The sequence below is a fragment of the Rhineura floridana genome, chromosome 3, assembly GCF_030035675.1.
Source record: "Rhineura floridana isolate rRhiFlo1 chromosome 3, rRhiFlo1.hap2, whole genome shotgun sequence".
Lineage (NCBI taxonomy): Eukaryota > Metazoa > Chordata > Lepidosauria > Squamata > Rhineuridae > Rhineura > Rhineura floridana.
In genome coordinates, this window is record NC_084482.1 from 22,262,848 (window position 1) to 22,289,181 (window position 26,334).

The 26,334-nt window shown below is 42.8% G+C and overlaps 1 protein-coding gene across 3 annotated transcripts in view; it reads left to right on the top strand.

The window, feature by feature from the left end:
• Nucleotides 1-26,334, top strand: part of BIN2 (bridging integrator 2) — an 80,217-nt gene that overhangs the window by 31,877 nt on the left and 22,006 nt on the right. For 2 of the 3 annotated variants that reach the window (XM_061614943.1, XM_061614944.1), the window contains 7 exons: nucleotides 1,958-2,038; nucleotides 3,739-3,793; nucleotides 13,467-13,561; nucleotides 16,888-16,983; nucleotides 19,764-19,871; nucleotides 21,241-21,326; nucleotides 25,515-25,590. In XM_061614943.1, coding sequence (XP_061470927.1) covers nucleotides 1,958-2,038; nucleotides 3,739-3,793; nucleotides 13,467-13,561; nucleotides 16,888-16,983; nucleotides 19,764-19,871; nucleotides 21,241-21,326; nucleotides 25,515-25,590 — 597 coding nt within the window. The remainder of the gene's footprint in view (nucleotides 1-1,957; nucleotides 2,039-3,738; nucleotides 3,794-13,466; nucleotides 13,562-16,887; nucleotides 16,984-19,763; nucleotides 19,872-21,240; nucleotides 21,327-25,514; nucleotides 25,591-26,334) is intronic. The other variant, XM_061614945.1, reaches the window with a different exon arrangement.

Genomic DNA, 26,334 nt, shown 5'->3' on the forward strand with positions numbered 1-26,334 from the left:
CCCCATGTGCTGGGATGATACCTGAAGTTGTGTCAGCCTGTGAGTTGTTTTACACATTCAAGGAATGATCCACTGGTTGAATAAAACTGGAAGAGAGGCAAGACCTTTTGGCAAGATAAGGTCCTGATTTGTCTCTCTACCATTCCAGAATGTGCAGTCACCTAAACAATTGTGGGTTGCTATCTCTGGTGACTGTAATGCTGTGGAGAATCACAATGGCCATTGGAGAATAATCAAATGTAGATAGCAGGGGCTAGGAGCCAGAGGCCACGTATATCTGAAAATTGTTATTTGTGTAATTCCACAGAAGAAATAAATTATTATCATTATCATTATCGTTATCATTATTATTATACATGCCCTTCACCCTAAGATCCCAGGGCAGGGCACAACAATTTGAATACAATGTTAAAAACAGTTTTAAACAAATTACAACCACAAAAACAGGGTGCGTCCTAAAAATAAGCATCTCAAGTGTCAAAGGCCAGGGTAAATGGGCCACTGGCCTGATCCAGCAGGCTCTTCTTGTGTTCTTATGGTCTCAAAGAGATATGCCTTCAGTATACCATGAAAACTGTAAAGTGAAGGTGCCAGGCGCACCTCTGTGGGGAGTTCCACAGCTTAGGGGATGCCACAGAAAATGATCTCACATTTAGGGGCTAGAAACCTGAACAATGATAAATGCTAGAACGGTTTACCCCAATTAATGGTGGAATTGTCCATTGGTTAGTGGATTTTGGGTTAACATGCTCAAAGAAATCAATATCATTGTAAAGGAACCGGTGCAGATGGAACCACAACTGTCAGTATTGTTTTTATATGAGGGCACAAATGCAGACATTCAGGATAAGGAACTTTGGGGGGGTTTGCTGATTGCTGCAATGCTTTCGATTGTGCAAAAGTGGAAAATTCTTGAAGATCTAAACCTTTAATTGAGGTATAAAAATGTGTGGAGCATTGCTATCTCTGAGAAAATTATACATAGAGTTATGCAAGGATATGAATGACCTCAGGACTTTTATGCAGTTTAGTGGAACCTTATTACACATATTAGCAAGAACAACCTTTAACACCAATTTTCTGCAGTTTTTCCTGAAATTTGGAATTCATTATTATATTTTTGGTTCCTTATGCTTTAGTTATCTTTTGCCCCGAGTCCTCTACCATATTGGTAATTTTCCTCTTTTTGGAATCCAGTATTTGAATATGATGTATCCTCCATGTATTTGTTGCCATATTTGTTATGTTGGTCTGCTTCTATATTAAGTAAACTCAATAAAAATTATCTGTTTTTTTTAAGTTTACCCCAACAGGTGCTCTCTTCCACACAAATGCAAATTCGTATCATCCAGGGGTTCAGGGCAAACAAGTAATCTTGGGATCACATGATAAATGGCAGATTAAAAACGTACTTAAAATAAATAATCTGTGGGTTGTAACTGTGGACTCCTATTGGAAGGAAGGGCAGGATATAAATCTAATAAATAAATAAATATCCAGTGGTGTCGCTCAGCTGACTGTAAGGCTTTTGTCTGTGTAACAGGAAGGGAAGTCATTTCCCCCTTCTCTTGCAGCCCTCTACACCCTCAAGTGTTGGGAGACTCTTCAGAGTAGATTTAGGGAAGGTGTGCGGGGGTCTGCAGGGGAGAGGGGGAATAGCTGAAAATGGCTTCCCTCCATGTTATGCGGACAAAAGCTTTAGCATCAGCTGAGAAACACCATTCAATACAACTCACAGATTATTTATTTTATTCAGTATATTTTTAATCTGCCCTTTATCTTTCTCCGTGAGATCATAATCATGCAGAGACTTCATGACTGAAGATCACTACTGTGGAAAACAGAACACTAGGTTCCATGGAACATTTGTTTCAAATCCATCTTGCACATTCTTTGTGCTGTTACATTTAGATGACAGAACCGTAATGCTGCATGATCTTTATTTCTCTTTCTGTAGGTTTTGCAGAAACTGGGGAAAACAGTGGAAACAAAAGATGAACAGTTTGAACAAAGTACATACAATTTCCACCAGCAACAGGTTGTATCTCACAGAAAAGAATGGGATGTTGAGATGGTGGGGGATGTAATGTTTATAAAATCACTCCATGTTCTTCTAGCATTTATTTATTTATTTCATTTATATCCCACGTTTCCTTCAAGGTGCTCCAGGTGGCATATATGGTCCTCTCCTCTGCATTTTATTGTACAGCCATGAGAGTGGCATGGATTTTTCGCATTCCGCAATGTTAAACTGAAAATACCCTCCATGCTGTTCTGCTGCCTCCCATAAGCTCATTTCAAAACAAAACCTGTAGTCCTGAACTGAGAAATGCTTGCTTAACCCTCGTACGTTTTCGTGGCGATACAAAAAACACTCAGACAGAATCAAGAGTTCAAAGTGTAAAATGAGGGGGGAAATCCAGACCCCTGTTGGACTTTTTCTGTCAGTGGTCTCATAATTTGTTGAAATTAATTAAAAATCAGCCATGTTCACAGAATACCTGTAATCCTATTACTGACCTTGCCCCATACTCTGACCTTCATCTTCTGAAGTTTAAAAGTTAAAAAAATGCCTGGCTGATTTTTAATTAATTTAAGAAATTTAACACTGAAGTCAGTGATAAGTGCAGGCATGCTCAGTAAGAACTATCTGTCAGTGTTCTAAACGCGAGACTCACAGCTGCTTGGATGCGCTAATCAGGTGGCCACACCCATGTCAGACATTTATTTCACTTTTTTTTAATTCCAATTTTATTAATTTTCAGAAAAATAAGTCATACATCCATTGAGAGTAAAGGGTAAACAACATATATATAAAATAAGATTTCCTGAACTTAAATATACAAGCAAACAATAAGTTATTATTATTTGGTCACCTTTATAGATTCCATAAATTTTGGAACACCTTAGGAACCTTGTTTTTATTGTCTGCTACACTGCAGGAAGTGGATTGGACTGTGGAAGACCAACCCAAATTGTGTTTGCATTTTTATAAATTTGTAGGGCAGCATAATATCTCAGAGAGGAGGTCAGGTCTCCTGCTCCCCTGTTGCATTCACTATAGCTACCCAATTTCCCTACTTTATAAAAGTTTGATAGAAATATCTGTCGGCTATAGGTATGTTCTTAAACTGCAAGGTTTTTTTTTACTTATTAGTGAATCCTCACAACAACCCTGTGAGGTAGGTTAGACTGAGATAGTGGCTGGCCCAAGATCACCCAGTGAGCTTCATGGGTGAGTGGGAGTTCGAAACTCTGGTCTCCTAGGTCATAGTCCATCCACTACACCACACTGGCTATACCTGAATCTGGATCATATTTGATCCAGGTTTTACTTGAGACTCAAGCACACTTTCAATAAGTAAGACCTGGTTAGGCAAGCCATGAAAGACTCTGGCAGGCTTCAGGCTTCTTTGATACTAAATTTGTTGTAATAAAACACATTCTGCTTAGCCCACTTCTCTGCATTGCCCTTAATCCCTGACAGAAAGAGGAAAATAAGAAAAAATAAGGAATAACTGAAGCATATAGGGGGAAACAGGTGCACATTCTGTTGAGTAGGGCCTTGGACTTCAGCCCCAAAGTTCTGCATTGACAGTACAATTTCCTTTAATTCTTTTTCTCCCCCTCCTTTTGCAGACTATCTAAAGAAACTAATGGGAATGGTGTGCAGAAATGTACAGATAACACATGTGACACAATGACCTCTTACCTTTCCTCTTTATTTTTTGCCTCCAGGCTGAAGGTCACAAACTCTACAAGGACCTTAAAGTTTTCTTCAGTTCTGTGAAAGGTACAGAATGCCAAGCTCCTATACCAGCCATGTATTCAGCCCTAGGCCATCTTCTGTCACTTTTTATGGCAGTTTATTCATTGTGCAGTTCTGTGACAGGAGATGGAGATGTTGCCTTTCTACTCAAAGGTCATTGGTTCTGCCATCTCATGAGAAAGATTGTCAGACCAGATACATTTTTCAAACAGAAGTTCAGCTTACTGTTAGCTCCTCTCCAAGCCTATCTGTTAAAAAAATATTATCCTTCTTTCAAGTGGTTCCTGGCAGCATACTGTATATGCTTCTCTTAACCCTTTATCCTTTCACAACAACCCTGTGCAGTAGATAAGATGAGAGATTATGACAGGCCCAGTTACTTAGTGAGCAGTATGACTGAGATGGGATTTGAACCTGAGTCTTAGGGGAAGGGCCCCTTTGGGAAAGGGCCATAGTTCAGTGGTGGAGTGCCTGCATTGCCTGAAGAAGGTCCCTGGTTCAATCCCTGCCATCTTCTGGTAGGGCTGGGAATGTTTAAAACCCTGGAGAGCTGCTGCCGGTCAGTGTTGTTGTTGTTATGTGCCTCCAAGTTGACTACGACTTATGGCAACCCTATGAATCAGTGACCTCCAAGAGCATCTGTCGTGAACCACCCTGTTCAGATCTTGAAAGTTCAGGTCTGTGGCTTCCTTTATGGAATCAATCCATCTCTTGCTTGGTCTTCCTCTTTTTCTACTCCCTCCTGCTTTTCTGTCAGGATGTATGGTTGGGATTCTGATGTTTCTGAGAATGAGCTAGGAGAGGGGGGCAGTTGGGCTGAGTCGTCTGGAGGGGAGGAGGAGGCTTCCCAGATAGAAGGGAAAAACCTTGAACAGGCAACAGACTTGTTTCCCACGCACTCCCTCCCTAGGAATGTGAAGCAGTTACAGACAGAGGGGGAGGAGGAGGGAGACCAAGGCCCTCCAGCTGCAGAGAAGGGTAGAGAGAAATCGCCTGAAGTGTTGGGCCAACCCCCCCCACTCCCTACCATCCTTTCCGAATCAGAAGGGGAGGAGGTAGCCGCCCCCCCATCGCCCCACACCCGAAGACAGTTAAAAAGGCGCCAAAGAAAAGAGGAGGGAAGGGGCGTAGATGTGGGCAATTTGAGGCGGAGCGAGAGAATTCGCGCCCGAAATCCCCCTTGATAAGGGACAGGGAATGGTTGATATTCTGTTCTATCAACTCTCTTCCATGTCGCGGGTTTTGGTTCATGTTAAGAGTTCATGAGGCGGAGAAGCCTATGTCTGGAAATTACTCTAATAAAAACTGATTTGCTTTCATCAAGTGATTCTGTTCTTGAGTCCCAACCCGGGCACGACAGTTTGATAGAACCAACTACTCAACCCTCCTTGCTCCCGCCACTTGAACGTGACAAGATGGAAAAGGGAGCTGCTGGGGGGATAAACCCCACTTCTGAGACGGAAGAAGTGAAGCTACTGAGGTCGAGCATGGCAGACCTACAGTCGGACGTTCAAAGTCTGTTAGCAACTGTGAGAACCTTGAAATTGGACAATCAGAGTCTGAAATCCACAATAGATCGAATGCGGGCAGCCCCTGCAGCCGCCGTGGCCAAGATCCCAATTGGACTACCACCCAAGTATGCGGGACAGAGCAACCAGCTCTCCACTTTCGTGGCCCAATGTGAGATGTACCTGGACATTAAGGATGCAGAATTCCCCAATGATGCTGCCAAAGTGGCCGTTGTGATCAGTCTATTGGAAGGGGAAGCTGCCAAGTGGATCACCCCCTATCTAATCAGAAAGGATGCCATCCTGGGCACGTATGGAGGATTTATACAAGCCCTGACCGAAATGTTTCAGGATCCCCAAAGAGCCGAGACGGTGGCTAGGCAATTGAGTGCCCTGAAGCAGGGAAAAGGAGCTGTGCTGGAATATACCAATGCCTTTAAGATCTTATCTCAAGAGACTGGATACAATGACTCAGCACTGATGTTTATGTACCGAAGTGGACTGAATGCTGAGATATTGGATGAGCTGGCCAGAGTCGCACCTCCAACTGATTTGTCTGGACTAATCCAGCTGTGCCTACAAATTGATCACCGACTGGAAGGAAGACGTTCAGAGAGAAAACAAGAGGTGCAAAAATACTCAGCCTCAGTATCCCGCAGTAAAATCCCTTTGACCCCCGGGACGTCAGGCAACGCGGGGGACAGCTCTGGAGGGGCGCGGACGAAGCTGTCGGAGGAGGAAAAAGACAGACGTCACAGAGAACGTCTCTGCTTTATTTGTTCCAAGCCAGGCCATCTAGCTAGGGACTGTGAACTGAAAGGACACAGAACAGGGTCGTCAGGAAATGGAAGCACCCAGTCCTAGTGCAGGCCGGAGGACTGGGGGCAGTGCTGTGCAAAGGGCCTCCGTTAACTCATCCCCCCCTAAAAGGGGTTCTGGTATTACCCATTAGGATTACAACTTCCACAGGAGTGCAGTTCAACTCAACAGCGTTGATCGACAGTGGAGCCTCTACAAACTTCATCGATACCGCCCTAGTCAAACGCCACCACATCCCGCATCGGAAACTAGAAGCCCCCTTATCAGTGGAGACGATAGATGGCAGACCACTAAAGTCCGGGGGGGTCACTAGAGCCACTGAGGATTTGAAGCTAGAAATCCCGGGGCACGAAGAGTTCATTTCCTTGTGTGTATCGGACCTGTCTAATTTTGAGGTGATTCTGGGAATGCCATGGTTGATAAAGCATGACCCAAAAATAGCCTGGAGAGAAGCAGTCGTGTGGTTTACGTCCCAGTATTGTCACGAAAATTGTCAGCCAGAGAAAGCAATAAAAGCCCTAGCAGGAGCTGTGCAGGACGTCAAGGAGGTGACCCTCCCCTCGAAATACCTGGACTTTGAGGATGTGTTTAGTGAAACTGAAGCTGAGACTTTACCCCCCCATCGGCCGTATGACTGCGCTATCGATTTGGTGCCAGGAGCGAGCATTCCAGCAGGCAAAATCTACTCCCTCACAGAACAAGAGAGAGTAGCTCTGAAAGATTTTTTGGAAAAGAACTTGAAGCAGGGATTTATTCGTCCCTCGCAGTCGCCTGCAGGAGCCCCCCTACTCTTCGTGAAGAAAAAAGGAGGTGAGCTACGACCTTGCAATGATTATCGAGCCCTCAACCAAATTACCATCCCGAACAGCTACCCCCTGCCCCTAATTCCAGAGTTATTAGATCGACTGCGTTCTGCCACGATTTTCACAAAGTTGGATCTGCGGGGGGCTTATAACTTGGTCCGAATGAAGGAGGGACATGAATGGAAGACGAGTTTCAACACCTCTTATGGTCAATTTGAGTACCTGGTCATGCCATTTGGATTAAGTGGCAGTCCAGGGGTGTTCCAGAAGTTCATGAACGAAGTGTTTAGAGGCCTCTTGGACCAGTACGTGGTTTATTATCTGGATGACATCCTGATATTTTCAAGGAGCCAGTCAGAGCATGACCAACACGTGAGAACTGTGCTGAGAAGGCTGAGAGAGAATCACCTATATGCCAAGCTGGAAAAGTATGGCTTTGACCTGTCTTCCCTGGACTTCCTTGGATACCAAATTTCAGCAGGGGGAGTGGAGATGGATCCAGGAAAGGTGAGCTGTGTGTTGGATTGGGGACAACCGACCACCAAGAAAGACATGCAACGTTTCTTGGGCTTCGCCAACTACTACAGAAAATTCATCCCGGGCTTCTCCAAACTAACCGCCCCCCTCACAGACTGTTTAAGGGGAAAAGGGAAGTTTCAGTGGACAGACCAGGCAACAAGAGCGTTTGAAGACCTGAAAGAGAAATTCGCCTCCGAACCTATCCTATGCTTTGCTGACCCGACCTGACCTTTCGTTGTGGAAGCTGACGCCTTGGACCGGGCGATCGGGGGGGTTCTCTTGCAGCCTGACAGGGGTGGGAAGGAACTACACCCGTGTGCATACTACTCTCGAAAGCTCAAAGATGCTGAAAAACACTATACTGTGTGGGAAAAGGAACTTTTAGCTATCAAAGACGCATTCGAAAACTGGAGGCAATACTTGGAGGGGGCTCAACATCAGATAGAAGTACGATCCGATCATAAGAACCTCGAGAGTCTGCAGACCGCTCGGAAATTGAACCAGAGACAGATACGCTGGTTGCAGTTTTTTGCCAGGTTTAACTTCAAAATAAAGTACCACTCCCATACAAAAAATCAGAGGGCGGATGCCCTATCCAGACAACCCCAATACAAAGACGAAAAGGCTGACACCCCCCTCCAACACATCATCCCACCGGAAAAACTCATGTTAGGAGCCTGTCAGCCATCCTGGGAAGAAGAGCTCAAGAGGGCCCAGCAGGGGGATCCAGACATACAACATGACATCCAGGAAATGGAGCAGAGCACGGACTCAGAAGTAAGTTTCCACTGGAGGGATGGGTTGTTGTGGTTTAAAACTGCCAGATATGTGCCAAAGGGGGACTTCAGACTCAGAGTATTGCGTCAATGCCATGACAATGTCACAGCTGGGCACTTCGGCATTTTTAAAACCATTCAAAATGTAGCTAAGGATTTTTGGTGGCCTCAAATGCGCAGAGATGTTGAGAACTATGTAAAATCCTGCGCCGTGTGTTTAAGGGTGAAGGCAAGCACTGGGAGGCCTGCAGGGTTGTTGGAACCTCTAGCCACTCCGAAGGGGCCGTGGCAGGATCTCTCCATGGATTTTATAACCGATCTACCAAGGTCACAAGGAATGACTGCTATTTTGGTGATCGTGGATTCATTGACCAAAATGGCCCACTTCCTCCCTTGCTCTGGGGCCTTGGATGCCAAAGAAATGGCAAAGGTGTTCGTCAAAGAGATTTACAGATTGCATGGGTTGCCAGACAGCCTTGTCTCGGATCGAGGCAACCAGTTCACAGCTAAATTTTGGAAGGCTGTTTGGAAGCAGTTGAAAACGGAGCTAAGGCTCTCCTCCTCTCACCACCCTCAGACTGATGGGCAAACTGAGAAACTTAACGCAGTTTTAGAGAGGTACCTGCGTTGTTATGTATCTTACCAGCAAAATGACTGGATTTCCTACTTACATGTTGCAGAATTCGCCTACAATAACTCCGTGCACACCAGCACTGGGCAGACACCCTTCTTTGCTAATTATGGATTTCATCCCAAAGCTTTTCCCAGCAGTACAGGCGGCGGGCCTGTGCCAGCGGCGGAGGAATTCCTCCAGGAATTACAGGCAGTACAGCAAGTGTTGAAACAACAATTAGACAAAGCCAAAAGGGAATACAAAAGAGTTGCTGATCAACGTCGGTGTGAGGGGGTCCCCCTCCAGGTGGGCGATCAAGTATGGCTGTCAACCCGCTTTTTTAACATGCCGGGTAAGTGCAGGAAGTTGCAGGATAGGAGAGTGGGACCCTTCGAGATCCAGGCTCAAATAAATCCAGTGGCTTTTCGTTTAAAGTTGCCAGAGACTTTTAAAATGCACCCAGTATTCCATCGTTCCTTGCTAATGAAGGCCGCCCCCCCCAGTGAGTTGAGGCCGATAGAATCTCCAGGGGCACCGATATTGGTGGGGGAACAAACAGAGTTTGAAGTGGAACAGATCCTGGACTCCAGGAGAAGGAGAAATCAGCTGCAATATCTAATTCATTGGAAGAATTATGGGCCAGCCGACAGATCCTGGGAAAAAGCAGAACACGTTCACGCCCCTATTTTAGTGAGAGACTTTCATGAGAAATTCCCTCATCGCCCCAAACCAACAGGGTGGGAGGGAGCACAGCATGGAGAAGGGGATGATGTCAGGATGTATGGTTGGGATTCTGATGTTTCTGAGAATGAGCTAGGAGAGGGGGGCAGTTGGGCTGAGTCGTCTGGAGGGGAGGAGGAGGCTTCCCAGATAGAAGGGGAAAACCTTGAACAGGCAACAGACTCGTTTCCCACACACTCCCTCCCTAGGAATGTGAAGCAGTTACAGACAGAGGGGGAGGAGGAGGGAGACCAAGGCCCTCCGGCTGCAGAGAAGGGTAGAGAGAAATCGCCTGAAGTGTTGGGCCAACCCCCCCCACTCCCTACCATCCTTTCCGAATCAGAAGGGGAGGAGGTAGCCGCCCCCCCATCGCCCCACACCCAAAGACAGTTAAAAAGGCGCCAAAGAAAAGAGGAGGGAAGGGGCGTAGATGTGGGCAATTTGAGGCGGAGCGAGAGAATTCACGCCCGAAATCCCCCTTGATAAGGGACAGGGAATGGTTGATACTCTGTTCTATAAACTCTCTTCCATGTCGCGGGTTTTGGTTCATGTTAAGAGTTCATGAGGCGGAGAAGCCTATGTCTGGAAACTGATTTGCTTTCATCAAGTGATTCTGTTCTTGAGTCCCAACCCGGGCACGACATTTTCCAAGCATTATTATCTTTTCTAGTGAATCATGTCTTCTCATTATGTGTCCGAAGTATGATAACCTCAGTTTCATCATTTTAGCGTCTACTGATAGTTCTGGTTAAATTTGTTCTAACATCCAATTATTTGTCTTTTTCGCAGTCCATGGTATCCGCAAAGCTCTCCTCCAACACCACATTTCAAATGAGTTGATTTTTCTCTTATCAGCTGTCCAACTTTCACATCCATACATAGAAATCGGCAATACCATGGTCTGAATGATCCTGACTTTAGTGTTCAGTGATACAGCTGCCCTGCCCAGTCCTAGCCTTCTTCTGATTTCTTGAGTATTGTCTCCATTTTGGTTAATGACTGTGCCAAGGTATTGATAATCCTTGACAAGTTCAATGTCCTCATTGTCAACTGTAATGTTTCATCATTCTTCTGTTGTCATTACTTTAGTCTTTTTGACATTCAGCTGTAGTCCTGCTTTTGTGCTTTCCTCTTTAACTATCAGCATTCGTTTCAAATCATTACTGGTTTCTGCTAGTAGTATGGTATCGTCTGCATATCTTAAATTATTGATATTTCTCCCTCCAATTTTCACACCTCCTTCATCTTGGTGCAATCCTGCTTTCCGTACGATATGTTCTGCGTATAAATTAAATAAATAGGGTGATAAAATACACCCCTGTCTCACACCCTTTCCGATGGGGAACCAATCGGTTTCTCCATATTCTGTCCTTACAGTATTCTCTTGTGCAGAGTATAGGTTACGCATCAGGACAATCAGATGCTGTGGCACCCCCATTTCTTTTAAAGCATTCCATAGTTTTTTGTGATCTACACAATCAAAGGCTTTGCTGTAATCTATAAAGCACAGGGTGATATTCTTCTGAAATTCCTTGGTCCGTTCCATTATCCATCATATGTTTGTGATATGATCTCTGGTGCCTCTTTCCTTTCTAAATCCAGCTTGGACATCTGGCATTGGTATGCCATCTATTCCTGGTGATTTGTTTCTTCCAAGTATTTTAAGAGCAGCTTTCACCTCACATTCTAAAATTTCTGGTTCTTCATCATATGGTTCCTCCATGAATGAATCTGTCATCCTGGCTTCTCTTTTATAGAGTTCTTCAGTGTATTGCTTCCATCTTTCTTTTGTTTCATCTCGGTCAGTCAGTGTGTTCCCCTGTTGATTATTCAGCATCCCTACTCTTGGTTTAAATTTCCCTTTCATTTCTCTAATCTTTTGGAACAGGGCTCTTGGTCTGCCCTTTTTGTTGTCCTCTTCTATTTCTATGCAGTAACCATTGTAATAGTTCTCTTTGTCCCTACGTACTAGTCGCTGTATTGTTGCATTTAGGGTTCTGACTGTGTTTCTATCGCCTTTTGCTTTGGCTTTCCTTCTCTCTTTAACCATTTGAAGAGTTTCTTCAGTCATCCATTGAGGTCTTTCTCTCTTTTTAACTAGAGGTATTGTCTTTTTGCATTCTTCCCTGATAAGTCTCTGACTTCAATCCATAGTTCTTCTGGTTCTTTGTCAACTAAGTTTAAAGCCTCAAATCTGTTCCTTATGTGATCTTTATATGCTTCTGAGATGTTATTTAAATTGTATTTTGGCATTATGATTCCTTTGTTGGTCTTCTTTAGCTTTACTCTGATTTTCGATACGACCAGTTCATGATCTGTACCGCAGTCTGCTCCTAGTCTTGTTTTCGCAGAAAGTATGGAACTTCTCCATCTTCTGCTACCAATTATATAATCAATTTGATTCCTATATTGACCATTTGGTGATGTTCACGTGTACAGTCGTCTTTTCAGTTGCTCAAAAAATGTGTTTGCAAGAAACAAATTATTGGCTTTACTGAATTCAGTAAGTCTTTCTCCTGCTTCATTTCTGTCTCCTAGGCCCATTTCCCCACAATTCCTAATACTTCTCTGTTCTCTACTTCTGCATTCCAGTCCCCCATGATTATCAGCACATCTTGTTTTGGTGTGTGATCAGTTTCTTCCTGTACTTCTGCATAAAATCTCTCCAATTCCTCTTCTTCTGCGTTTGCCGTCGGAGCATAGACTTGGATGATGGTTATGTTGATAGGTTTCCTGTTTAATCTCATTGATATCACTCGCTCAGACCTTGCGTTGTAGCTCCTAATTGCTCTTGCTACATCACTTCTCAATATTAAAGCAACCCCATTCCTTCTTAATTTCTCATTTCCTGCATAAAATATTTTGTAGTTGCCTGATTGAAAATGTCCCATTCCTGTCCATTTTAGTTTGCTCACACCAAGTATTGTAATGTTGATGCGTTCCATTTTTTGCTTGACAATTTCTAACTTTCTCTGGTACATGCTTCTCACATTCCATGTTCCTCTTGTGTGTGTCGTACAACTCCGGACTCTCCTTTCGCATCTGTGCGCATCAGCCTCTGGGCTTCCTTTCGGCTTTGACCCAGCTGCATCATTAGTCACAGTGCTACTCGTACTTGTCCTTTGTTCTTCCCCAGTAGCTCGGTGAGTGTTTTCTGACCTGGGGGTCTCATCTTCCAGCACTATCTTGTGTTGCATTTTGGATACTCTGTTCATAGGGTTTTCATGGTAAGAGATATTCAGAGATGGTTTACCATTGCCTTCCTCTGAGTTTGGATGCATCTTAGTCTGGTGTTTCAGCTTTGACCATTCCACCGTGGGTGCCCCTGCTAGGAGTCTAGCCTCTTGGTCTAGACTCCTGACTAAATTGCTCTCAGCTTCTTCAACACTCTCAAACCCCCTCACCACGTTAAGGTGTGTATCCTAGAGGAGACCCATCAGTGTAGACAATACTAATGTAGATGGACTCATTATAAGACAACTTCCTGTGTTCCACAGCAGGTCAATACACCACTCAGATCATCTCCTGAGAGAGAGCTCATCTACTACCACCATTTATGCACAGCTTTGCCAGAATTTGAATAAATAAATAAATCTGAGGATGAGGGGCACCTAGGAGATTGAAAAACACTATCATGCCTCAGTGGAGCCCCTGTTGTTCAAGAGTTTATTTTCCCTCTCCTTATCAGAACCAGTAGATACTACTTTTACCACATGATCATAAACTGCCCCCAAGGAGTTGAGGGTCCAGTAGCTTAGCTTTTAAAATAGTCACACGGGGCCTGGAGGAACCCAGCACACAAACAACTCATGCTATGGAACAGCCTACTTGCTTGAAGACCAACTATTTTAAATAGCTGCCATCCACTGTGCAGATGTTGACTTGGCCAGGGTTGATCATGATGACTGTTTTTCTGTGCTCTGTGTTTGCCTTTTGTAGCGATGCATGAAAGCTCTAAGAAAGTATCCGAAACTCTGCAGGAAATTTACAGCGATGAGTGGGATGGGTATGGAGAATTGCAAGCCATAGTGCAGGTGAGTGCCGTGTGCCTGTTACTCCCAGTTATTGGGTCATTTTTAAACTTAATAATAAAAGTGATCATTTATACAGTCTGAATTATTCTTACAACCTCTCTGTAAGATAGGCCAGAGATAATAACACTGGCCTATCTTACAGTGGTTGTAAGAATAATGGAGATGATAATATCTCCATGTCCAGATGATATGTTGATGCAATTGTGGCTTGCCCGAGGCAAGTGAGTGAATGAGCTCATAGCTGAGTTAGGATATGAGCCAGAGCCTTCTCCAGCTCACGGCCTTTGCTTCTAGAAACAGCAGCTCTTAAGATGTGAGCTAAGATACGAGCTTGGCTTTCTTAAGCTATCCCACCCTTATTACTCTTGCAAAGAGTCCAGGCATTTCTTCAGACTTAAACTGGTTTAACAACCCTTCTCTCTTCCCTGAAAATTATAGTTATGTAAAAGCTAACAGAGGAATGTTTGGCACCCCTCATCAAACTACAGTTCCCAAGATTCTTTGGGGGAGACTAGGCTAGTTAAAAGTGGAATAGTCCAGTACAAGGGCCAAAGCAGATGTGACATAAAAAAAAAAGCCACAAGGTAGGGGGCTCCAGTTTCGATTGGAGCAGCATAATTGGGAGAGGGAGGTTTAACTCTTCCCCCTGAATCATTTGCCCAGTGAAAATCACACACATACATTGTTGACGTGTGTGCGTTGTTGCGTGAAACAGCATACATTACGTTGGAGTTAAGTTGAGCAAGAAACTTCTTCAGAGCATTAGAGCATGTTAAGAGTCTTTATTAAGACATTATGGCCAAAGGCTTAAGAGTAAACACATGTAGAGTTTCTTCAGTCACCCCCCTTCTGGTACATCTCTCTTCAAAGGTATACACAGAAGACAACCTCTCAGTTCAGAGGCAATACACAGAAGAACAGCCTCACAGTTCAGAGGCAATACACAGAAGACTCAGCTTAACACAGATAGCTGCTAGAACTTTTCCCAGTTTATCGCAATGGCTACCATAGCAACGGCCTTGGCAGTCCATTCCCAGACTGGGCAAAGACATAACTCCCCCTAGTTACAGTTTTTCAGACTTGATGGAAAACAAACTCAGTGACAGTGCGGTTCAATGGTCAACAATCCCCCCCTTTTTTTTTTCCATTAGCCCTGCTGGGGAAACTATACAGGGACACTACAGATTATTCTTGTTTTATTCTCCAGCAGGGCTAACAGCACCTTGTGGGGGAGGGGGAATTTAGATTGAGAAAGCAGCATGGGGACAAAGGTTTGAATAATCCCTCTTCCCCATATTGTTGATCAAAATTGGAGCCCCTTGCCAATTATTTGAAGTAGTACTGCCATGTTTAGTCAATTAATTATTTAGATGAATTAATACATTTTAGTTGGCTAAAAACGTTATCCCTGAATAACCAGTCAGCAGATTTAATTTATTTAATTATTCTTTGTACAAGCTGCTAGGGAGCCCACTGCATGCATTAACCCTGCATTATTGTTTATTGTTATTGCATTACATTTATATCCCACCTTTCCTCCAAGGAACTCAAGGGGGCATGCATGGTTCTGCTCCCTCTCCATTTTATTCTCACAACAACTCTGTGAGGTAGGTTAGGCTGAGAGATTGTGACTGGCCCAAGGTCATTTCATGGCTGAGTGGGGATTTGAACCCTGGTCTCCTGGGTCCTAGTCCCACACTCTAAACACTACACCACACATAGTACCACCCAAAGGTCTAACATTTAGGGATTTATGCTACCCCCTGTTTGGTGCAGGGAAGCCCAGAGCCTTTAAGTGATATTAACCTGCAAAATGGGAAGCAGACAACAAACACCCCAAACGCTGCTGGGAGAAAGAGATTCAGCGTGTTTTCTCCTGGTTCTTGTGTAGCATAAAACCTGAGCAGCTTGGCTTGTGGGAGATATTCCTTAAGGTTTTCCAAAGTAAATAGCCAACCTCCAAAATCCAAATTAGAAAAAAGGAAATGAAAGGGATGAGATAAATAAGAAGAGTACTATACAGAGTAAAATAAACATAATCACATCTCACTAGCTTAAGTTTAGCAAATGAAGAAGGTCTCCACTTACATGTTGGAATCTCATGGGTCTTCACAATGTTCAGCTGCAATCAAAATTATTAGGCATCAGTCCTATCTTTATCTTGGGCAAAAGGAGCATAGCTGGTTGACAGCTCAAGAGAGCTCAACCAATAGGAAGGTGACATGGGGAGCAGACCTTCAGTTATCACTTTGCCTAGGCAGGATGTAGAGATGAGAATCAAGGTTATTTTCCGTTGGCCAGGGCTAGACAGATTTTAACATCTAAGCTTCTGTCCATATGGATTCAGGGGAAGCATAGGAAATATGTGTTGGAGTCCTTTGACTAGGGAGGATTTTAATGAGACGGGCAAGGTAATTATAGACCATTGGGTCACAAGTACTTAGAAAAACATCAATTGGCAAGTGCCATCTTAGAAGAGGTATTTGTGTGAGAAAAGAGGGGGTGCCTGTTGCAACACGATGTAAAATCAGAGAGTGTGTGTTGTTTTTTAAAAAGAGGTTTTTATCTCATACGCAAATATATGCAGACTTAATTGATGAACTGATTAAAATATAGACTAATCATACAATTAGTGAGGATCAAACTTGCGATAGCCTACTTTAAAGTTAAAAAAAGAACAATTCAGTCACAGATCTCTCACATTCTGGGTTGTTTTTAATGCCATATTTTAAAATTGTTGTAACCCACCTTGGAACGAGGGGTAGGAAGTCAATGATGATGATGTCTGTTTTAGCCCCAATTATGTAGCTTCCCTGTTGCCTCTGTTATCATGTGTTCTTCTAGATTTATCTGTGTGGCTATTTCATACATGCAACTCATCACCTGACTTCACAGTCATTATGGAAGGAATTATGGAATGGAATGAAACATAGTTTTGCATTTTGGAATGAAATGTGTGTGTGAACAAACCATTTGTGCCCCTCCTGAAAGAAGTGAAAGAAAGACAGCAGCTGACCAGCAAATATGATATCAGCTGACCAGCAAATATCATTTTTATTTAATCTGTTCCGTAAATTCATACCTGCATCAGAATAGCTTGTTGCTGTATCTGTCCAACAACAGCCATCATTAACTGCATCTGAAGAAACTACAAGGAGAACACGGACAAATCTATCCGCTGTTGTTTATCTTAAGCCTCTAAAAGAAGGGATGATGCACCTTGAGAATCAGCTCCTAAAATGCTTGAGAAAAGGGATGACCTCATAGAAATATATGTAATATTCCAAAGTGATTTTTAAAATGCTTCTTTGTGTTTTTACCTGCAGAGCAATGACCTTTTGTGGGAAGATTATGAGGAGAAACTGGCAAATCAAGCAATCAGGACCATGGAGAATTACTTGACTCAGTTCAGTGAAATTAAGGTGTGTATTTCAGAGTTGACTTTGCCGTATCCAGTACCTAGAGTGGAATGTGGCACTCTTAAAAGTCCAGATTTCCACTTTTTCACGTTTCTAGACCTCAAGGTAACTTAATGCTACTCTTCCTCCTGGTCATCATCTAAAAGATATTCACAAGCACATCTGTCTCTCTCTCTGGGCCTGTTTACATGTGAGAAAAATCTGCATCTGGTGCTTTTTGCAGATCCTTTTAATTTGGACCATTTACTTGACGTTTTAGCCAATGTGCGTGCATTCTACTGCTTTTGCCTTTAACTCCGGATTAAATGGATGTGACAAAACCCTGAATTTGCTTTTAAAATCCGCACCTCCACTCCCCCACAAAGCTGGATCTCTCCCCCCCTCGGGCTGATGCATGCACCCTTTTTGCAGCCACAGCGAGAAGAGGCTGGCTAAGGCGCCGCTGGGGTAATTTATAAGCACCCAAAAGCGCAGGGGAAAGGGGAGCTGCCTTGGCGTCTCATCTCAGCATCTGCTCCACTCACAGAGAGCGATAATATTAAACAGTCAATGCTTCCTTTAGTAGCTGCTTTTAATGTCTCTCTAAAGATAATTGTTTGGGCTTTTTTGTTTCCCAGAACTCATGCTGAGGCTTGTCCCGGGGTGCCAAAGGCACACCAATCTCGCGCAGGGACAGCCTAACAGCCACGGGTGGGAGCAATTCCCTTTTTTTTCAAGCACCTATTCCTTCATTTCGGGAAACACCGCCCCTTCCCCGCCTCCACAGTTAACATGCGGGCACGGCAACAAAGGAAACACTGATAGCAATAAACACATGCGTGTGAATGCTACAAAGAAAAACAGCCAATTTATTTGTAGCGAGGGCGGAAGTATGTGAACTGTCAAAATCAATTGCGATGGAAAAAGCAGCATTGTGTGTGTGTTCTCTCTTGGTCTTTCCTTTTTTTCCAACCTTCTCTTTTTTACAATCAAACAAAACCAATCCTGTGGTAGCCTGGATCCATCGTTGTCGCTAGAGGGCCAGATGACCTCAGTGGCTAGGAGTGCCTTTTACCAGCTTTGGCTGGTAAGACAGCTGCGGCCGTTTCTGGACCGGGATAGTCTGACCACTGTTGTCCACGCACTAGTAACCTCCAGGCTGGATTACTGTAATGCGCTCTATGTGGAGCTGCCCTTGAGGTTGGTTCCGGAAGCTTGCAGCTGCTGCAAAATGCGGAGGTGCGACTACTCACCTGGGGCAGGGTATTGCCAACATGTTACCCCACTGCTGAAAGAGTTGCACTGGCTACCTATTAGCTACCGGGCTAAGTTCAAGGTTCTAGTTTTGGTGTACAAAGCCCTATACAGCTTGGGACCAGCATACCTGAAAGACCGTCTTACCTCTTATATACCCAGTCGATCACTGCGCTCTGCATGTGAGGACCTCCTGCAGATACCATCTTATCAGGAGGTTTGTTCTGCACAATATAGGAAATGGACCTTTAGTGTGACAGCACCTACCCTGTGGAATTCCCTCCCCTTGAATATTAGGCAGGCGCCATCTCTGCTATCTTTTCGGCGCCTTTTGAAGACTTTCCTCTTTCTACAAGCCTTTTAAGTTGAGACCTATCCCAGTCTGCGTCTGTGTTGAAATTGCTTGTTAATATGTTTTTTTAATAATGTTTTTAACCCTTTTAAAAACATGTTTTTAAAGCTTTTTTAAAAAAATGTTTTTAACATTGTTTTGTTTTAATGTATTTTAAGGTCTGTTTTTATGATGTTTTAAGGTTTTTTTAGTGCTTCTGTTTGCCGCCCTGGGCTCCTGCTAGGAGGATGGACGGGATATAAACCAAATAATAATAAATAAATGGTATTCTTCCAGCATCTGACAAAGTTTCACCCTATCCATCCAAGCCCATTCCTTACTATTTCACGTCTTTAGTTTGTGGGAGAGATTGTTCTCTTTTTAGTCTCCATTGTACAGTACTTGTTTCTACTTACTTCTAAAGTGCTACAAGTTGCCTTGTTTACATATCATGCTAAGCTTTCATTTTATCATATGTTTTGATGATGAAATAATATGTGATGAGTATTTGGGGGGAAAGAAATCAGAAGTGCACTAGGGAGGGAGGTTGGTTGAGAGTATAGCTGCTGGGTCTCTGATCTTTCAGGGAGATTTAAGTCCAAACTCTAACCGCCATTTTCATTAGTAATTATTTATAAAAGTGACTAAAATATACTAGGAACTCTACATAAATAAACATATACTGGTCCCTGCCGCAGATTCACACTCTTAATTGCAAAAAATACAGGTTATACATTATAATTTCTGGCATTTCAGAATCAGAGGACTACATGATCTGAAGGTAAAACCAAATAGTGAAAATTAATAACCTCAAAATATTCTGCAGGTAGCAGATTATGCATGATTTTCTTGTAAGGGTATTCCATGACACTGAGGCCAGAACCAAAAAGGCCCTATTTGGTTCTTTACCTCACAAGTAGAAGGAACCTTCAGCAGGGTCTTTACATCTAATCCTAAGAGGACTTGTGCAATGGATTCCTCACTTCGCTCCCTTATTAATTTCTTAATGGTGCCCCTGATGGTTTACCAGTTTTCCAATCAGAGTGGTGGATTCTGTTGAAAGGTTCTTGTTCTGGCAGAAAGAAAGAAAGAAAGAAAGAAAGAAAGAAAGAAAGAAAGAAAGAAAGAAAGAAAGAAAGAAAGAAAGAAAGAAAGAAAGAAAGAAAGAAAGGGTATGTTGAATCTAGGTCACCTTTCATAGTGTTCTCTTTCTTCACAGGAGCGAATTGCTAAACGGGGAAGGAAACTAGTGGATTATGACAGCAGTAGGCATCACTTGGAAGCCCTGCAGAATGCCAAGAAGAAAGATGAACCTAAAATTGCAAAGGTATAAAGGTTCTCTTGAGAGCCCATCCAGACCCAAGCTATGGAAGGAGTTTTTTACAGCCAGGAATGTAATTCCCATCACATCTCTGATTATTCTTGATTTCCAGCTTTTAGCCAATGACACTTTGCTCTACAATAAGATGATATGCAAATCCGAGGAATCTAAATGGGAGGTGGGGGTTAGGGAAAGGATTGAGCTTATAGCTGTCATTAAGGAAAACCTGAAAAAGCATGTGGGCGTATATATTGCATAGAAACTAGAATTGCTCCTTCCTTACATGAGAGGTAGTATTTCATTGGAGGTATAATATATAAGAAGCAGAGGTCCCAACCCCTATTCCTCTGCTCCCCTATATACCTATTATGCTGCCTTCCTTATTTTTTCCTCCCAATCTCTGTGTAGCCTGTGAAAAGTAGCCACATGTAAGCTGGGGTCTTCCTATGGAAAATCCGGAAAGGTCGTCCTGGGGGCAAGCAGAAAAAACTAGAGGAGACTGTACAACTGCTGCCTACCTTTTTCCATCCACTGTTTATCTATGATCGTCTTATCTCTTCTTGAAAGGCTAATTTTCCTTATGTGTTGGGAGGGGGAGGAGCAGACACAATTAGCGGCTAAATGACAGATCACAGAATCATAGAATCATAGAATCGCAGAGTTGCAAGGGGCCTATACAGGAATCCAACTTAAAGCATACCAGATAGGTGGCTGTCCAGCTGCCTCTTGAATGCCTCCAGGGTTGGAGAGCCCACCACCTCCTTAAGCAATTACTCTAACAGTTAGGAAGTTTTTCCTGATGTTCAATCACAATCTGGCTTCCTGTAACTTGAGCCCATTATTCCATGTCCTGAACTCTGGGATGACCTAGAAGAGATCCTGGCCCTCTTCTGTGTGGTAACCTTTCACGTACTTGAAGAGTGCCGTCATATCTCTCCCCAGTCTTCTCTTCTCAAGGCTAAACATGCCCAGTTATTTCAGTCTCTCCTCATAGGGCTTTGTTTCCAGTCCCCTGATAATCCCTGTTGCCTTCTTCTGAACTGGTTCCAGTTTGTCTTCATCCTTCTTGAAGCGCAGTGTTTGGAACTGGACACAGTACTCAAAATGAGGCCCAACCAGTGCCAAATAGAGGGGAGCATAGATTAATGATAGATGGGGACAGAAGCTGTAATATCCCTTCCATTTTTCTCTGCCTGTCTCCAGGAGAAAGGAGCCCTCCAGATTCTTGACAATCAGAGCCTGGCTTACACATGGCTGACTTTTCACATGAAAAAATGGGAATGTGTAAGCAGGATCTGAGACTGGAGCTTGTTGGCTTGGTTACATTGTTAATGCTCACTTTCATGTGCCTCTAATAAACTCTTGGGCCCTGCAGGCCGAAGAGGAGTACTATAAAGCCCAAACTGTGTTTGAGGAACTCAACAAAGAACTACGAGAAGAGCTCCCGAACCTTTACAACAGGTAACACTGGCTAAAGATCAAGCTGCCAATACTAGAGCAGCTCAAAGCAGAATGTTGAATCTAAGAAGCGTGGCTGTGTGACTAGAAATTATCTGTAGAGTCAGATATTTCTGTAGCATAGCAAAGAAGCATATGCCATTGGTAGGGATGTTCTAGAATTCCAGCCAATTTGGATTTGGTACCAAATTTAACATTAATAGGCTTATTCTCTATCATTGCAGATTGGATTTGTACGTAGTGATTTTCCACAGCTATTTTCAAATAAAGATTTAAAAAATCCCCTAAAATATTAAGAATGATAATTTTTCTGTTTCTTTTCAAAATATCAAAATTTCCTTTCAAAATATCGGTATTTCCTTTAGAATTATCAATATTTATTTCCAAAATATTGATAATATCAATATTTGTTGTGTGTGTGTGGGAAACATCAGCAAAAGCAGCAGCTAGCAGACAAAGAAGTCAAATTGGTATTGGTCCGTTCAGTCGGTGGAATGCTTTTGAACTGGCCCTGGTCAACGGATCCCATCCCTAATGCCACAAACTGAAGTGTAGTCTCACTCTGGCAATGCACTGAGTATCAGTCAGGTGACTTCTATCAAACTGTTGATTGGTCCCTTCCCTTATAAAAACTGTGGATGTTGCCACATCTCCTTTGACTGAGTAGCTGATTTTTATACTACTTGCTGCTTAGATTTCTTGAGCTGTGTAGCCAAACCTTTCTCTTGTCTTGCAGTTCCTTAGCCCTTCAGCCTGTTGACAACACAGCACATAAAGCACAATCAGAACATAAAGAGAACAAGCACAAAGCATTATCCTGTTATGGTTCAAATTGCCGTCTGGAATATGTTGTACAATAGCAATAGCATGGGCTGCTTTTCAGTAATAGCGTACTGAGGACTGGCGACCACAGGATGGCAGTATAATCCAGAGAACTGAAGTTTGGCTTTTGTGATGATTTGGGGGGGAGAACTAGATGAGCCACTCGACACAGGTTTGCTGCCAAAACTTGCAACCCTTCATCCAGTTCTCTGCTGCTGTCCCTGAAACATTGAATCCCTGAAACACATGATGTTACCTTCCTGTGTATTTTGCTGGCCCCCTTTCAGCAGCAACCTATGCAGCAGTTCATCTGGTTAAAGTCACACATTCTCAGAAGGCAGTGTAGTGTAGTGGTACAAGCATCCAACATAAATCAGGCACATACTTGTTAAAATCCACACATCATTAACTGTTAGCCTAACTTACCTCCATGGGATCATTGTAAGGATAAAAAAGGGTAGCATATATGCTGCCCTGGGCTTTCTAGATTGAAGGACAGGATTAAAATGTAGTCAATAACGTGAAGTGAGAGCAGAGAAATGCATTATAATAGAATGCCTCATCATGCCACTCACCCACTAAAGTACAACGGAATGAAGAGAAAGGACACCGCGGCAAGCCCACATTTGGTGTAATCTCTAGGTCTGCTGGTGGGCTGAATCCACACCAATTTTCTTGTCACTCTTCACTTTATTTCAGCTTCCCATGCTGGCTTGGAAGTAATTTTTTAAAATATATATTTTATTAGCTTTCAGTTTGTACAGAAAAACTAACTATAATACTGATACAAAACAAATAACATTATTTCCTGAATTCCACCCACACCCTTTCTGTAGAACGCCCCCCTAAAAAGGAAGAAAAGAGGGAAGTAATTTTAAAAAAAAGATTTTTATGCATATGCAGAAGAGAAATATAACAAACAAATAAAAGCATTACAAGTATAATAAAGGCTTGGAAGTAATTTTCACACATTTCCTCGGTATGTATGTGTGTACACACACTAGGGATGGGATCCGTTGGTTGGTGCCAGTTCAAAAGCATTCTGTTTACTTAACAGTAATGGTATAAATTCAAGTTCATCATTTATCCACAAGTTTTACTGATCTGGGTTTTTTTCTCTTGGAAAAAAATATTGATATTCATGTTGATATTCTTAAAGGAAATATCAATAAATTGAAGGAAATATCAATAAAAATAGCTATGAAAACAGCCACTGAAAACCACTAAATAAAAATCTGATCTGCAACAATAGCAAATAAGCAAATTAATGGAAAATTCAGTACCCATTCCAAATTGGGTGGAATTCTAGCACATCCCTAAGTAAAGACACATACACACACACCAGCATTGTACGGAACAGTAATGGAATAAGGGAACAGATCCTCTTGTGGATCAGTAACTGGTCAAGAAATAGGAAGTAGGAATAACTGGACAGTTCTTCCAGTGAAGGTATATAGAAAGTGGAGTCCCCCAAGGATCAGTGATTTTTAACTTGTTCATAAATTATCTAGAGTTAGGGGCAAGCAGTGAGATAGCCAAGTTTGCTGATGATACCAAATTGTTCTTCAATAAGGGATTGCAAAGAGCTCCAAAAGGATTTCTCCAAGCTAAGTAAATGGGTAGTAAAATGGCAAAAGCAATTGAGTGTAAAAAAAAAAGTGTAAAGTTATGCACATTGGGGCAAAAAAGCTAAATTTTACATATATGCTCATGGGGTCTTAACTGGCAGTGATTGACTTGGACAGCTGGCATATCAGGGCAAAATGTCTTAACCTGATACACTAGTTGTTGTTGTTTTAAAAAGATGTCTGGCTTTTTTCCTCAGTGGGCATCCTCACCTGAAATTGCTTATCTGCAGTCTGAAGTTGTACAGCCCAGGAAAAGCCGTGTTTTCTGATTCTGCCAGTGCTTAGAAAGCTCATTTTAAAAGGAATTTGTTCTAGTTCAAGTTCATCTTGTCCAAAAAGCAGCTATTTCCAGTTCAAGTTTGTCATTGCATAAAAAGAATTAGTTCAGTTAGTTCATTCAAATGAACGTTTTTACTTCATAAAAAGTTCATTCTCAGGAAAAACAAAAAAACACAGAGTATTCAGAATGTTACAAAATGCTGTGCTGAAGTATAGGGGCCAAAAGTAAATCAGAGGGCGCACTCAAGTAATAAGATGTCTGACGGACAGAATGTCAACAGATGAAGATTTCCCCATAATTGTATTTCCATAATAGAAACGGCTTATCCTGTTTAATTTGTACCAGCCACACAACTGTTAAAGGCACAAAGGATAATTTGCTTTATTCTTGTATATGTACTTCTCACTGCAAGCTGCTCCTCTAGGAAGAAAGTTAATTTCTTCAGCAGGAATATAAAGAAAATGCCTCACATTCCTTCAGATTGCTTAGCAGCAGTGACTGAGTGACTAGGGATGCAATCGAACTTGCATTTACGCCAGGCTGAGGGTAGTTGGATGTGGCGGACCTCCTGCTGAGCTAGCTGGGTCCTGGCTCAGCTGCATTAGTCCTTCAGCCCAGCTCAGCTAGGACTCAGCCGAGACCGCCGTAAGTGAAGGCAGCGCCGGCATAAGTCCTGAAAAAGGGGCATTCTGGGGAGTGTCGGGAGCATCCGAGGTGAGGGGACTTAGGCCACATCTAACTCGTGTTTGGAGACTCCTGCACATCAGGCAAAAGTTACGACAGGAAAAGATAGGTCTAAGATAATAAATACAATAGACGAGGACTTACTCCCCGGTAGAGGTATTTGGGAGAGCAGGCTTTTACTTTCTGGTCCCCGTGCACAGCTCCTAGGTGAGCTAGCATTCAGCCAACCCAGAGACTCCTGAATGGCAGTTGGATGCAGCTGAACTTTACGCCTGCTTCTCTTGCACTGGCACTACTTACACTGGCTTCCCCTGAGTTAGATTGCTCTGTGTCCTTAGCAACAGCAGCACCTCCCTACCTGCCTAATAAGTCTTGGATGTTGCCTTGTTTTGTTTTCTAATTTTCTTTATGGATGTCCGATTGACTTACTTTTTAAAAAATAATAATTGGGGCTTCCTGTTGGGATGGGGGTGGGTGGGAGAATAAACATGAAGATAAACTAGAAATCGTTCAGAGTTCTACCCCCAAATTAACTTAATTCACCTTTAATTCATCCATCAGTTATAGGAACTACTTTCAGGTGTAGTTCAGGTATTTTTGAACTACTTCAGTGAACTTCAAGCAACTGAACTATTTCATTGCAAGCACTAGATTCTTCTTTATGTGCAGGCTTTTTATGTGCAGGTCCTACCAATCTTGTCTTGTGTCTTATATTCTTCTTCTTTTGCATAATTTGGGGTTAGTTTGTTTTCTTTCTTTTCTTTTTACCTTCTTCAGCCGAATTGCATGCTATGTGGCAATATTCCAGAATATTTCCAATTTGCGAGATGTCTTCTTCAAGGAAATGAGCAAGGTAAGTGACCAACTGTGGCATACAAGCCAGGATCCTAGAATGATGCACAGAGGGTAAATTCTGTTGTCTTTCCTCCACTCTATTAGAATTTCTGCTTGGATAATTTCATATTATCTGAATCCTCCTGGCAGGAAGATTTTGCTTCCCTGTTATCTGTATAGCCCTTGACACACATTGGGAGTAACTAAACTACTGAGGTAGGAATAGGTAGAGAAGTGGCTGCAGCCCACATTATGGTTATCCATGCTGCAAACCAACAAACTCGCCAGGATAGCTTTGCAGTGATAATGGATAGAAACTTGGCCATGGCCAGCTTAGACCAGATGGCATCTTCTTCATTCATTTAACTTCTGAATACCTTGTTTTTGTTATTTCACAACTTTGATGCATGATTTGCATTAATGATTTACCCCGTCACAAAAAACGATATGTATACATGCATAGATCTGATCACAATGACATCTCTCTCTCTCTCTCTCTCTTTTGCACATATGCATACACTCACACACACTTTTTGAATAATAATAATTCAATTAATAATATATATATATATATATTTAATGCTAATGTAGAGCTGGTCACACAAGCCAGATACAAAGATCACAAGTGAAGAACTATCTGTACTATTTTCTTCAGCTATTGAGTGGATAGTTGAATTCCTATCCCATGGCAGGTCTTCCCCTGAGCCAGGGGCTGCCATGCCCCCCTTCCCCACAGTCTGGTGCTCCAAGTGCTTACCTGCCC